Below are 15,242 nucleotides of genomic sequence, written 5' to 3'. Positions count from 1 at the left end.
CGTTAAAGGGTTGAATTCCATTCAAAAGAGATGGCTTGCTCTGAAGGAGTTTAGGGCTTCCGGGGCGGACGTGATAATGGTCCAAGAGACCCACTTCCGTGCTGGAGGCTCTTTTAATTTTGCTAGCAAACATTTCCCGACCTCCTTTCTAGCGTCTGACCCGTCGGGTAAGGCAGGGGTAGCTATACTGATTGGTCGGCATTGCCCGTTACGGGTCACTTCGTCCCATTTAGACCCTCATGGAAGATTTATTATTCTGAAATGTTCCCTATTTGCTAAATCTCTCACCTTAGTTAATATCTATGCTCCCAACTCGGGTCAGCTTACCTTTTTGTCCTCAGTCTTTGACGTTCTAGACCGCTTTGCTCAACCGTTTATGATTTTAGGAGGTGATTTTAATATGACAATGTCGTCAGACAAAGATAGACGCACTCTTTTCCCCTCGGCTTCCCCACCCCGAGCCACTCAATTGTCTAAATCATTTCGCAAGTTGATCAGGTCTAGAGGCTTGTTAGACATCTGGAGGATAAAACACCCTACTCACAAACAGTACACTTTTTTTTCACATCCTCACAAGCTTTATTCAAGGCTAGATCACTTCTTTATCTCCTCGCCCTTGTTAACATCAGCAGTCTCCTCTGAAATCAACCCTATGACGTGGTCCGACCACTCTTCAGTCCACTTAGACGTCCACCTTTCATCTTCGTTTCCTAAGACCTGCCATTGGAGACTGAATGAGACATTTCTTCACTCTCCAGAAACTAAAAGTCTTTTGACAGATGGACTCACAGAATACTTCCAACTTAACACGGGCTCGGTCACGGGTCCCTCCACCCTGTGGGAGGCCCACAAGGCTGTTTTTCGCGGTCGGTGCATAGCGCTGGGATCCCGTCTTAAAAAAGACGCGGCATCCCAGCGCTTTGCCATTATGACCGATTTGCGCTTAGCAGAGAGACTGCTGTTGGCCTCCCCCACGGTGGACAGGCTCCGAAAAAGTCATCTCCCTGCGTAATCGGCTCAAATCCCTAGCAATGAGCAAAATAGACAAATCTCTTTTGTGGTCCAAACAGAAGTTTTATGAATTCTCAAACAAACCTCATAAGCTGCTGGTAAATAGGTTGAAACCACGTCCTTTTCAACCCTCTCCCGACTTTTTACGACATCCTGATGGTACACCTACTTATTGCCCCCTGACTATGTCACGGATCTTCGGAGACTTCTACCATAATTTATATAACTGCCTACAGAAAGACCCAAATTATGACTTTTCACAAGGGAGATTTGATCTCTTTTTTGAACACTTGAAATTGCCTAAACTCCTCCCCGACCATCTTGCAACCCTGAATTCGGCCATTTCACCCGACGAACTTGAAGCAGTAATTACACAACTCCCCAGCCAAAAAGCCCCGGGCCCCGACGGGTTACCCTATTCCTATTACAAAACTTTCCTACCTGTCCTGAGTCCCCACATGATCTCGCTCTATACTTCCCTACTTAAAGGTTCCACTCCACACGCCCAATTCCTACACGCTCATGTTTCGGTCATACCAAAACCTGGTAAAGATCCCTCCTTACCTGACAATTATAGGCCTATAGCGCTATTAAACTCAGACTATAAAATTTTTACAAAGATCCTGGCTAATAGGCTGACCCATATAATCCCTACACTCATCCATAGAGATCAAGTTGGCTTTGTACGCACTCGTCACGCAGGTGATAATACCAGACGCACAATAGACCTGATTGATTTATTGAACAAAACCTCCCGTCCAGCCCTTATTCTTAGTCTAGATGCTCAGAAGGCCTTCGACAGGCTTAGCTGGCCGTATATGTTTGCTACTCTTGCAAGATATGGTTTCACAGGCCCTTTTGTTTCAGCTCTTGAAGCCCTTTACTCCTGCCCCTCTTCCCAGGTCAAATTGGCATCCTACCTATCGTCTTCATTCCCTTTGAGCAATGGCACGAGACAGGGTTGCCCCCTGTCGCCTCTTCTTTTTATCCTCTGCCTCGAACCCCTGGCGGAGGCCATCCGCGTTCACCCAGACATTAGAGGGATATGCCTACGCCACAGGGAATATAAAATGTCCCTATTTGCAGACGACATCCTCCTGACATTGACCAATCCCCATATCTCACTTCCGAACCTGTTGTCCTTGCTGAAAGATTTTAGCTCCATATCAGGGTACAAGATTAACACCAGTAAAACTGAAGCTTTACCTATACACATTCACTCTTCTGCTCTCACAATACTGCAAGACAACTATTCCTTTCACTGGTGCACAGACTCCATTAAATACCTGGGGATTAACATTACTCCCTCCTATTCGACTTTATACTCGGCTAACTACCCCCCACTTTTTCGTGACATTGCTAGGTTTTTGAAGCAATGGGATTCGCTTCCCCTCTCACTTTTGGGTCGTATCAATGTCCTAAAAATGTCAGTGATGCCTAGACTCCTCTACCTTTTTGATACTCTTCCAATCCCAATCCCTATGTCCCAACTTAAGGCTGTCCAAAGAGCTTTTCTTAACTTCATTTGGCATTATCGAGCGCATAGGGTTGCAGGTTCGGTGATGTTGGCTCCTAAATGGCGTGGAGGTCTGGGAGTCCCAGATCTGATCAAATATTACTATGCTACACACCTTAAACCAGTTATTACCTGGTCATCCCGGAAAGCCCCCACAGTATGGGCTGAAATTGAGATGAGCATCACCAGGCCTGCACACATCTGTGCCATGCTTTGGGCAGACCTTAAAACCTCCATGGGTCCACTTCGTAGCATTTGTCTGGCCCCGATGCTGTTCTCCTTGGAAATCTGGAGGAAATGCCTAAAGTTGTTTCCTCTGGCTTCCCAATGCCCTCCTTTGCTAAACATACTGTTTAATCCAGATATCCCAGACAGCCTAGCATATGATAGAATGATTCCTTGGTCTGAAGCTGGTTTGTTTCAACTCCGCAATATAGTGCATCCGCTCACCAGGAGGCTTCTATCATTCGCGGACTTGCAGAAACAGCACCAAATTCCCAAACAACTCTTCCACTCCTATCTGCAAATCAGACACTACTTTGCTTCTAAATCCCCCACTCTCTGTCTTGATAAGCCAACTCCATTTGAATTTTTATGTGCTCAGGGCCCATACCAGGCCCATTTAATCTCTGACATTTATAGAATACTCCATGAATCGGTGCCCATTACGGAATCTTCTCATTCATATATGCGTAAGTGGTCGCAAGTGTTAGAACATCCCATCCTACTCCCACAATGGCAGAGAATCTGGGAGGCCGTCTCTAAGACATCCCGCTGTGTGGAACAGAAGGAAACGGCTTACAAGATTCTGCTCTTTTGGTATAGAACGCCTGAAATTTTAAATAAATATGATCCCAAGACCCCTGCGATGTGCTGGAGATGTCGGGGAGATATAGGTTCCCATTTCCATATCTTCTGGGCATGCCCATTGATCCGTCCATTTTGGATTACAATACAATCCTTCGTCCAAGACTTGTTGGAGATTTCCCTCCCATTAGACCCTCTGTATTTCTTACTAGGGTTGCCGATTCCTGGACTCTCTAGACATGCTCAGAAGCTCGCCACCTTTATTTTGTTAGCAGCTAAGAGAGCTATCCCTATACAGTGGCTATCACGTACCCCGCCCACTTTCCCCCAAGTCTTGCAGAACCTAGAACATATCGGCCGTATGGAAAAGCTTACAGCCATAGTCCATGACACTATGCCTAAGTTCTCAATGATTTGGGATCTGTGGTATCGCTCTAAACTATATACTGCTACTTAATATAGTCTTCTGAGTTTGGACCTCCTACGCTGAGTTTAAGGCTCAAATTGCACGTTCACACTGTTCCATGTCCTTCTAAAGGAATGAAGTTTCCACATTTCCTGCTCACTGTCCTATGCCTATTTGATTGTGACGATTGCTGTTTTGTACCACAAATAATTGTTAATTTATGTGAGGATATACTGAATGTGCTGAAATATCCTACCTCCCCCCCCCCTCCTCTTTCTTCCCTCCCCTCTCCTCCCTCCCCTCTCCTCCCTCCCCCCTCTCTGTTTCTGATTTGTTTTATATGATGGACTTACTGTTTACCTGTGCATTTATGCAAACACTTTGTCATTGTTATCTTTATATTTTCAATAAAAATACAATTTAAAAAATAAAAAATAAAAAAACTAACACCAAAATCACTAAATGTACAAAAAAAAAATTATACCAACAGAAAATAACAAAATATTAACTAAATGAAACAAGAAATGAAAAAAATAAGATCTCTCAAAACCAACCAAAAAAGGAATAAAACCAGAAACTAAACACTAAGAGATGATAAACTCCCAAACTACCACTGATATAAACTAAAATGAACAATGAAAAACTAAGGATTGCAAAGATATTCGCTCAGATGCACAGACAAATAATCGAGTGATCTGCTCCACTACACTAACTAACCCACAAAGGGAAGTCACATGATCGGGCCTGCCCTGTAGGCCTCAGCAGCAGAAGAAAACCTCTGATTGGTCAACCAAGTCACATGTTGTTTCCGTAGTAACGAAATTTGGACGTATTGTCATATTAATGAGGTATATATTTTTCCTTTAAATTCATCGTAAAGAACGTTCGTAGAAGTTAACGAACCTAACGACAATTCGTATTTCGTACGAATTGAAATTGAATTTCATACAGGAAATACGAAGTACGAATTAATTCTAACACGAACCGGAACGGAACGGAACGAAACAAATTTATTGACGGCGCCCATGTCTACTGTGTGTACAAGGGCTTAGAGGGAGAGAGTGGATATAGGTTATAGGTATTGATGAACTCTGGTGATCAGCTACAGGGGAAGAGCATAGGGTTCACCATGCCTGTGAAGCCGCTCATACCCCGTTTTCCCTAAAATAAGACCTAGCGTGATTGTCGGTGATGGCTGCAATATAAGCCCTACCCCCCCCCCCCCATAAACCCTAGTTAAAGTCCTTGTTGGTCTTATTTTCGGAGTAGGGCTTATTTTGGGGGAACAGGGTAGGGCTTATTTGGGGGTTAGGGCATTAATAATAATAATAATAATAATAATAATGTTTGAATAAAAATGATAAATTATTTGCATAGCGATAGTTATAAAAAAAATAATAATACTAATAGCGTTGTTGTGCCTAAAATGTTATTTTTATAATTTATATTACTTTAATTACACTTTAATTAATTTAACTTAATTACACTTTAATTCATTTAATTTATTATTTATTTAATATTATTATTTTCATTTTTTTAATTTGCAAGCATAGTAAGTATACAGTTAGCTATGTGATTCATCATGCTGAAAGTTAAATAACTTTTGCCAGACAAATTTCTCAAAAGGAACACTGTCTATTACTAGAGGAGACTGTAAACAAGTCATTAGTAAATAAAAACCCCTAGTAAACCATACACGGAGCATTTTGAACCGCTCATGCGTGTATATTTGTGCTACACAGTAGCCAATGTAAGATAAACACTCATACATTTTTTTTTTTGTTTGTGTTTCTTATTTTTTTCTATGACATCATAGTGTACAGGATTTCTTCTGACATGTCATTAAGCTTAGTCCATGCACAATTTACTACACAGAAAGCCACTCACATTGTTATATTTATTGATTTATTGATGAATTAATCTTAAAAGAAAAATATTGATTTGTGTTATGTACTGCATCTTATAGAGACATCATGTCCAAAAGCATCAATAATTGGAATTTCAAAATAATAACAAAGTAGAGCTGCAATGTACACACTAAACAGCGCTGTACAATGTATCAATTATGTGTATAGTGCTAGCTTATTTAAATAATAATAATTAATAATAATGTTGTTACTAAAATTTTATTTTCAATTTAATTTAATTATACTTTAATTTATTTAATTAAATTATAATTTAATTAATTTATCTTATTATTATTTAAAAATTTTATTTGCCTTGTATTACTATTCCCCTGAACTCGGTGGGTGAATGAATAGTTAAAGTGAAGAGACATAGTAAGACTTGTATGATGACGGTCTGTATTGGAAAGCAGATGGCGATCGGTAAATTCAGCGTCTGTCTCCTGGGGGAATCCGGCAGAAACTTTCATCCAATAAAATCTCAGGTTTGTTGTTCTTTGGTGGCTTTTGTTGTATTGTGAATGGAGCGGTCCCACCACTGTAATCATGTGGGGGTCTTGTGGTGTCTCTAGGGGGCGCTCAGCTCAGGTGTCGGTAGTCCCGGGAGAACGGCACACAGAAGGTTTACAATCGCTCTAATAATGAAGAATGATGTCACCGGCTTTACTATTCTCTACAATCTGCCGCCATGTGTGAGATATTGTCACACCATTCTAAATGTGACTCCAAACTTTCCTCCAATACAACAAACTCCGGCTGTTCCCTGAAGAAGACGTCTAATAATACTTTACTAAAGAACTGCTTTCCAGGATCAGCAATGCCGAGGAATACAAGTCATACAGTTTAATCATTTATTTTGCTGGATATTGAGGATATATTATATGTAAAATATAGATGCAAGATTACAAAATAATTTAATTTGTATTATAATGTAAAATATTAAGAAAAAAAATATTATAATTAAATGTACCGTTCCATAAGATAATAATAATAATAATAATAATAATAAAATGATATTATTATTATTATTATTATTATTATTAATAAAATACCAATGATAATTATTATTATTATTATTATTATTATTATTAGTGAAGAAATGTTATGTTACATAGTTACACAGTAGGTGAGGTTGAAAAGCTCCTTCAGTCTCCTCTCGCATTACTAGCTTAATAACTGACATATCAGCATGGATGTCCCACCACTTCCTTCAACTAAATCTCTCTAAAACTGAGCTATTAATACCCCCCCCCCCTCACCCGTGGCCCCCTCCATGACTTTTCCATCCAAATCAATAATGCAACCATCAGTCCCTCCCCTCAGGCCAGGGTACTCGGTGTAATCCTAGACTCTGACTTGTCATTTCAGCCCCAAATCCAATCGTTGTCAAACGTTTGTAGAATTCACCTCCGAAACATCTCTAAACCACGCCCCTTTTTAACAAAAGAAACCACCAAGATCCTCATTCACTCCCTCGTTATCTCTCACCTTGACTATTGCAACTCCCTTCTCATTGGCCTGCCTCTCCATAGGCGATCCCCTCCTCAGTCTATCATGAATGTGGATAATGACTTATCCACCTTACCAACCGCTCAGAGTCTGCCAACCCTCTCCTCCAATCCCTACACTGGTCTCCATTCAGTGTCTGCCAACCCTCTCCTCCAATCCCTACACTGGTCTCCATTCAGTGTCTGCCAACCCTCTCCTCCAATCGCTACACTGGTCTCCATTCAGTGTCTGCCAACCCTCTCCTCCAATCCCTATATTGGTCTCCATTCAGTGTCTGCCAACCCTCTCCTTCAATCCCTACACTGGTCTCCAATCAGTGTCTGCCAACCCCTCCTCCAATCCCTACACTGGTCTCCATTCAGTGTCTGCCAACCCTCTCCTTCAATCCCTACACTGGTCTCCAATCAGTGTCTGCCAACCCTCTCCTCCAATCCCTACACTGGTCTCCATTCAGTGTCTGCCAACCCTCTCCTCCAATCCCTACACTGGTCTCCATTCAGTGTCTGCCAACCCTCTCCTCCAATCCCTACACTGGTCTCCATTCAGTGTCTGCCAACCCTCTCCTCCAATCCCTACACTGGTCTCCATTCAGTGTCTGCCAACCCTCTCCTCCAATCCCTACACTGGTCTCCATTCAGTGTCTGCCAACCCTCTCCTCCAATCCCTACACTGGTCTCCATTCAGTGTCTGCCAACCCTCTCCTCCAATCCCTACACTGGTCTCCATTCAGTGTCTGCCAACCCTCTCCTCCAATCCCTACACTGGTCTCCATTCAGTGTCTGCCAACCCTCTCCTCCAATGCCTACACTGGTCTCCTTTCAGTGTCTGCCAACCCTCTCCTCCAATCCCTACACTGGTCTCCTTTCAGTGTCTGCCAACGCTCTCCTCCAATCCCTACACTGGTCTCCTTTCAGTGTCTGCCAACGCTCTCCTCCAATCCCTACACTGGTCTCCATTCAGTGTCTGCCAACCCTCTCCTCCAATCCCTACACTGGTCTCCATTCAGTGTCTGCCAACCCTCTCCTCCAATCCCTACACTGGTCTCCATTCAGTGTCCTCCACCCCTCTCCTCCAATCCCTACACTGGTCTCCATTCAGTGTCTGCCAACCCTCTCCTCCAATCCCTACACTGGTCTCCATTCAGTGTCTGCCAACCCTCTCCTCCAATCCCTACACTGGTCTCCATTCAGTGTCTGCCAACCCTCTCCTCCAATGCCTACACTGGTCTCCATTCAGTGTCTGCCAACCCTCTCCTCCAATCCCTACACTGGTCTCCATTCAGTGTCTGCCAACCCTCTCCTCCAATGCCTACACTGGTCTCCATTCAGTGTCTGCCAACCCTCTCCTCCAATCCCTACACTGGTCTCCTTTCAGTGTCTGCCAACCCTCTCCTCCAATCCCTACACTGGTCTCCTTTCAGTGTCTGCCAACGCTCTCCTCCAATCCCTACACTGGTCTCCTTTCAGTGTCTGCCAACGCTCTCCTCCAATCCCTACACTGGTCTCCATTCAGTGTCTGCCAACCCTCTCCTCCAATCCCTACACTGGTCTCCATTCAGTGTCTGCCAACCCTCTCCTCCAATCCCTACACTGGTCTCCATTCAGTGTCCTCCACCCCTCTCCTCCAATCCCTACACTGGTCTCCATTCAGTGTCTGCCAACCCTCTCCTCCAATCCCTACACTGGTCTCCATTCAGTGTCTGCCAACCCTCTCCTCCAATCCCTACACTGGTCTCCATTCAGTGTCTGCCAACCCTCTCCTCCAATCCCTACACTGGTCTCCTTTCAGTGTCTGCCAACCCTCTCCTCCAATCCCTACACTGGTCTCCATTCAGTGTCTGCCAACCCTCTCCTCCAATCCCTACACTGGTCTCCTTTCAGTGTCTGCCAACCCTCTCCTCCAATCCCTACACTGGTCTCCATTCAGTGTCTGCCAACCCTCTCCTCCAATCCCTACACTGGTCTCCATTCAGTGTCCTCCACCCCTCTCCTCCAATCCCTACTCTGGTCTCCATTCAGTGTCTGCCAACCCTCTCCTCCAATCCCTACACTGGTCTCCATTCAGTGTCTGCCAACCCTCTCCTCCAATCCCTACACTGGTCTCCATTCAGTGTCTGCCAACCCTCTCCTCCAATCCCTACACTGGTCTCCATTCAGTGTCCACCACCCCCCCTCCTCCAATCCCTACACTGCCCTCCATTCAGTGTCCACCACCCCCCCTCCTCCAATCCCTACACTGGCTCCCAATCACCCAGCAAATTAAATTCAAAATACTAACCACAACATACAAAACTCTGCCCTGAGTAGGGATGAGCTCGGGGTTCAACTCGAACACGGGCTGTTTGCCTGTTCGGCAAATTCAGAACTTTGTGGACTGTTCGCACCAAATTTGTGTGGCACGAACAGCCCACAATGCACTACGCCATTGCAGTGCATTGCTGGCTCATGATTAGCCAAGCATGCACTGTGACCCCACATGCTTGGCCAATCACATCGCCGGCAGCGAGGAGAGCCATAGTTGGCCACAAGCAGGATGCCTGTGGCCTATTATTGCTCAGGGGGGTTTAGTACACACCCCATATAAGGCCGCCAGCACGGCGGCCTTGTGTAATGTGTTGGTGTGCAAGATAGGCAGGGACAGTGTCTTTTTGCTTGGGAACCTAGCGCTGTCACAGTGGGTGTTGTGTGCCTCCTGCACAGTATACACCTGAAGACACCCCTTATTGCTGGTGTTGTCTGTTGCATATCTATATCTTGCATATTAGCCTTTAAAATTAGCACTTTTGATTTCGAACGTTCGAGTCCCATAGACTTTAATAGGGTTCTAAAGTTCGTACAAATTTTCGGTCCGTTCGAAGGTTCTGGTGCGAACCGAACCGGAGGGTATTCGGCTCATCCCTAGCCCCGAGCTACATCACCAATCTTGTCTCCAAATATCACCCAAATCGTCCCCTCCGCTCTTCTCAAGACCTCCTACTCTCAAGCTCTCTCGTCTCCTCCTCCCGTGCTCGTCTCCAGGATTTCTCCAGAGCCTCTCCCATCCTCTGGAACTCGTTACCTCCACTGGTCCGGCTATCCCCCTACTCTTGCTACCTTCAGGCGATCCCTGAAAACTCATCACTTCAGGGAAGCCTATCAGGTCTCCAACTAATCTCCTACCACTTCCATCAGCTCATTCCCCACAGTTACAACCTTTTGTACCCCCTGCCCCCACCCTATTAGATTGTAAGCTCTTCTGAGCAGGACCCTCTTAATCCTCTTGTGTTTTATTGTATTGTAACTATTGTCATCTTTTATGTTGTAAAGCGCTGCGTAAATTGTTGGCGCTATATAAATCCTGAATAATAATAATAATTTGCTGACACACACTTTAACCACAGCGGTACCTTCTGTCCAACAATAACTTACTAACAAATACAAACTCTACCGGAAATGTTGGAGATCTCCCCTTCCGGACACGGGACGCACTCATAGCAGCATTTATGAATTGAAGAGCCAAACTTTTTTCTGCTGCCAGGTAAACAGGGATCTGAGCACCGAGATACCGGGATCTGAAATCACATATTATTATTATTATTATTCTTTTTCCATCATATCTCATGGGGTGATACAAACTCGGTGACACAAATACAAATGAGGTTCATGTTTGCCTCTACCTATGGCCAGGGCAAGAAATGGACAGGAGCAGGACCGTTTTTAAGGCAGGGCAAAAGGGGCAGCTGCCCTGGGCCCTGTCATTGTTATGGGGCCCAAAGCAGCTGCCTCATACTTGCCAACTATCCTGGTTTAAATTCCCTCGTCCCTTGAGGTTTTAGTCCTGTGCTGTGTCCCAGTATCTCAGTGTGAAGTGCTGGTACTAATGCTGCCCAGCTCTGACCTATTGTTGTGTACAGATGACTCAGCTGCAGACCCTGTGTTTACATGTAAATTACCAGCATTTATATGCAAATAGCAGTGACATTCATATGTAAATAGGGACAAATGGCAGCATTGATATGTATATCATGCCCCCCCCCGAGGTCATATCCACAATAATCTCTAGCAACCAATCAACAAGCAGAAATCATGTGCTGTAACCTCCGGGGCGAATGGCAGCATTGATATGTATATCATGCCCCCCCCCCCCCCCCCCCCCCCGAGGTCATATCCACAGTAATCTCTAGCAACCAATCAACAAGCAGAAATCATGTGCTGTAACCTCTAGCAACTAATCAGCGAGCCGTAATGTGTGCTGCAACCTCTAGCAACCAGCCAGTGAGCGGTAATGATACACTGTAACCTCTGGCAACCAATTGCAGCAGCCACCTGATCTGATTCAGTAAACTGATTTTGAGTCTAGCTGCTATTTATTGTATGTCTCAGAGCAGGTGGACAGCAAAACTGCATGGGGGGGGGGGGCAAGAAAAGTTTTGCCCAGGGTCCAATCAATATTAAAGACGGCCCTGGACAGGAGGAGTGGCTGCCCCGGGCACAATGGTTTACTGTAGGGATGGGGGCCCCTCCCTTCTGTCACAAGGCCAACAGAAGTAGAGACAATTACATCACTACTCCTGTCAGTCCAGTGCTGAGAGGAGGAGAATGCCGGGAGGTGGTGTGGGCTGTGTTCTCTCTCCTCCACCCAACGCAGTCCTACTTCCCCTGATGTGCATCTCCCCTCACAAATTGTTATAAATACACATGAGCAATGCATGAGCTCAGTATTACACTAAGCAAGACCTGACTGCCAGATCAGACGCTGCACAGAGATTCTGACAAACATGTTACTGCTAGACATAGGGGATCCTGTAAACTTGCACATCATGAATGGGGTGGTGGTGCATTTTGGCATCTTTGCCCTGGACGCAGGATGACCTTGTCCCAGCATTGCCTCTACCATGAGTTCACAGTGAAATTTTTTAGGTTTGAGATCCATTTGGGGGGGGGGGGGGGCAGTATTGTGGGTTTTTATTAATTTGGGTTGTTTATTGCTTTCTGTTGCATGTTGATAGGACTTTTATTTTAGGCTAATTTTCAGCTTTCAGCGCTGTGGAACTTTGAATGACAACTGCGAAGGTCATGCTGCAACGTAGTACCCAGATGACATTTAGATAGAAAAAGGGAAGTGTGGATGAAAATTGAATTTCTATCTATCAAATTTGCTTCTCAGTGCCCCTGCTTCAATATTGTTTATTTTATACATAACTGTAAGTAACGGAGGCTATGTCAGCCCTTTATATTTGGGATTTTGGTTATCCCAAAAATGCCCAAAAGTTAACCAACACTATAATCTATTGTTAGGTCCCTATTCACCCCCTGAAGCAATAGACGCGGTACCGGGTCGGAAGTGCTTGTTTTTTTGGGGGGGCTCCCTCCTCTCCGTTCTGGTGTTCATGGTGGTCTGGGGGTACTTACTTATGGCACATCTTCGGATCTATTGGTCATGGGGGGTGTGTGGGATCATGCCATGCATTCTGAATTGATATTAAGATTAAACTTACCGTATTTGTCGGTGTATAACATGCACTTGTTTCCCCTTAAAATCAAGGGAAAATCGCGGGTGCGTGTTATACGCCAACCCTCCACTATTTTGGAGCCTCTGGGCGGCTCTCCGCGGCTTTCGGCCGCCTTCAGTCCTTCTCGGCAGCTTTCGGATGCCTTCGGCCCTTCCAGGTGGCTCTCAGTGGCTTTCGGGTGCCTTCGGCCATTATCGGCGGCTTTCGGCCCCCTTCGGCCCTTCTCGGCGGCTTTTTGCCCTTCTTGGCGGCTTTTGCCCGCCTTCGGCACTTCTCGGTGGATTTAGCCCACCTTCGGCCCTTCTCGGCGGCCAAAAACTGCTGAGAACAGCCGAGAGCGGCCAAAAGCTGATGAGAAGGGCCGAAGGCAGCCGAAAGCCGGCGAGGAGGGCCGAAGGTGCCTGAAAGCCGACGAAAACGGCCGAAGGGGGCCGAGAACTACCGAACGCACACCGCCGAGATACACAGGACATCTCGGCGGTGAAATTTTTTATAATAAAACCTAAAAATGAAACAGACAAGGCTGAAAATGACACTGACAAGGGGACAACGATGGACAAGGCTGCATGACAAGGCTGCAATAATGGTCAGGCTGCATGACAAAGCTGCATATGACACTGACAAGGCTTCAGATGGACACTGATAAGGCTGCATTGATGGGTATTTAAATGAAAGTTTTTTTTCCTTAAACTTCCCTCCTAAACTTGGGGTGCGTGTTATACGCCGGCGCGTGTTATACGCCAATAAATACGGTATATTATTTTGTTTTTTTTGTTCAAATCGCATTATGTATTCTAATTCTATATTGTCTTTGTGTTACTCATTTCCAGTACAAGCAGATATCATTTCCCTGAGGAAGCCAATGGTTTGGTCGAAACATGTAGGAGCTGATATCGTAAATCACGGGCTTCTAAAAGATCTGTGCCTGTATTTTCCTGTTTGCTCAACAAACTTGCAATTTATCTGCAAAGTACCCGTGTGTACCAACCTATGTCAGTGTGTTAATGTTTTTTTTTAGTTGTCTTTGCAATGTGTATTTAAATAAAATATACTGTTTAATTTTTTTTTATATAACTGTGTCGATGTAGTTTTTGACACAGCTATAATCCCCCTCCCTATCTTTATCCCTCCCTATATAATTTCCTTTCTTTTGGTGATATTTAATAACCGAATAACTGCTGGGTTTTTTATTCTTTTGCTAAATAAACAAAAAAAAAAAACTAAATATGTTGACAAAAATGCATTTTACTTTGTTTCTCCTTTGCACAAAAAAAAAATGTCTTCTACATTTCTTTGGTAAAAATAACCCAAATCATGTGTATATTATTAGGAATTGAATTATCAACGGATTACGAGGATACTTACCTTGTTAATTTACACATAAATAGGTATGCAGCATGGATGCCCCAGATAACATCACATGTGACGAAACATGCTGGGCGGAGCCTATGCACGGACGTCGCCACACATCTTTATCGTGTGTCCATGAGATTCCCAAATCGCCCACATTATCGCTAGCTCAGGGAGGAAACAGGGGAGGAGAATTTGGCTAGCCTAAATGCCGTACAGTACCATCTGTTGGTAATTTTGATTGTCACTTCGCAATGGCTAGTGCAATGGGATACTTTAGCAATGAAGCTAGAAGTGGTGGAGAGAATGACGTACCGAGGTCCCATTCCCACTTTAACATGGGGTTGGTCCTACAAAAGGTATGTTTGCCCTGTAGGGTATTATAAAGGAGGGAAATCCCTTGTGTTTTACGCATAGGATTGGTGTAAAAATCCCAGGTGCAGGGGAGAATACAAAGTGTGGGTTTGGAATGTTTGGAAATTAAATGCAAACGTCTTATACAGGTGAATCAATGTTGAGCAGGAATGTGTTATTTCTTGACTAACCCGTCTAAGGGGTAAGGGGCATCACCTATGAAAAGGGCATTGGCATCTTGGATACTTTAATTTTGCAGTTCATAGCCAGTAGCCAATAGCTGCCCTAGCATCGAGTCCGTCAGAAAGATTTGAAGCCAGTTTTTTGGGAAGAAAACGTCTGTTGGAGCCCACACACGATTGAATTGTCCGACGGATTCTAGTCCGTCGAAAAGTCCGGTCGTGGGTGTAACGCCGGCTCCTGACGAGCACGGGCTATATGTTTTTTGAAAATTAATATTCCTAAAACCACAGTTGGGTTTTGGGGCTAATTTTGCCAAATGATGGTTTCAGTGCCAGTCCAGCTGGATTGCACTGGGTTCTCCTTGGCTGCAGGTGTCGCTGTCACCGCCAGCAAGTGGTAGAACGCAGTCTAGTTGGGTGTATTGGGTACCATCCTTGTCTCGGAACCAGCCCAGTGGGAGTGTTTTTCCTGCTGTACATTCTGGGAGGTGGTATTTAAGGTACTGCGATCATGTACTTCTGGGTTCCGGTCCAGAAGAGATTTGCTGTCTGTTCGGTCCTGGTCCTCCTGACCAGCCCCCAGGGGTCAAGTCCTGGGGAAAAAAGTGTGGGAACTCCCACCCAAGATCCACTCCCCCACCAAAAAAAAAAAAAAAAGGTACGCTCATATGCATGTATATTTCACAGAAAATACAGTACAACATTTATTGTA

The 15,242-nt window shown here is 44.7% G+C and overlaps 1 protein-coding gene across 1 annotated transcript in view; it reads right to left on the bottom strand.

Moving 5' to 3' along the window:
* The window catches only part of LOC143976246 (vomeronasal type-2 receptor 26-like), a 53,004-nt gene that overhangs the window by 14,804 nt on the left and 22,958 nt on the right, over window positions 1–15,242 (bottom strand). The window contains exon 3 of the mRNA XM_077478656.1: window positions 10,580–10,703. Coding sequence (XP_077334782.1) covers window positions 10,580–10,703 — 124 coding nt within the window. The remainder of the gene's footprint in view (window positions 1–10,579; window positions 10,704–15,242) is intronic.

This window comes from Lithobates pipiens, unplaced genomic scaffold (genome assembly GCF_037356315.1).
Source record: "Lithobates pipiens isolate NorthernLeopardFrog02 unplaced genomic scaffold, aLitPip1_a1.2 Scaffold_13, whole genome shotgun sequence".
Lineage (NCBI taxonomy): Eukaryota > Metazoa > Chordata > Amphibia > Anura > Ranidae > Lithobates > Lithobates pipiens.
This window is presented reverse-complemented; position numbering and strand designations above follow the sequence as displayed.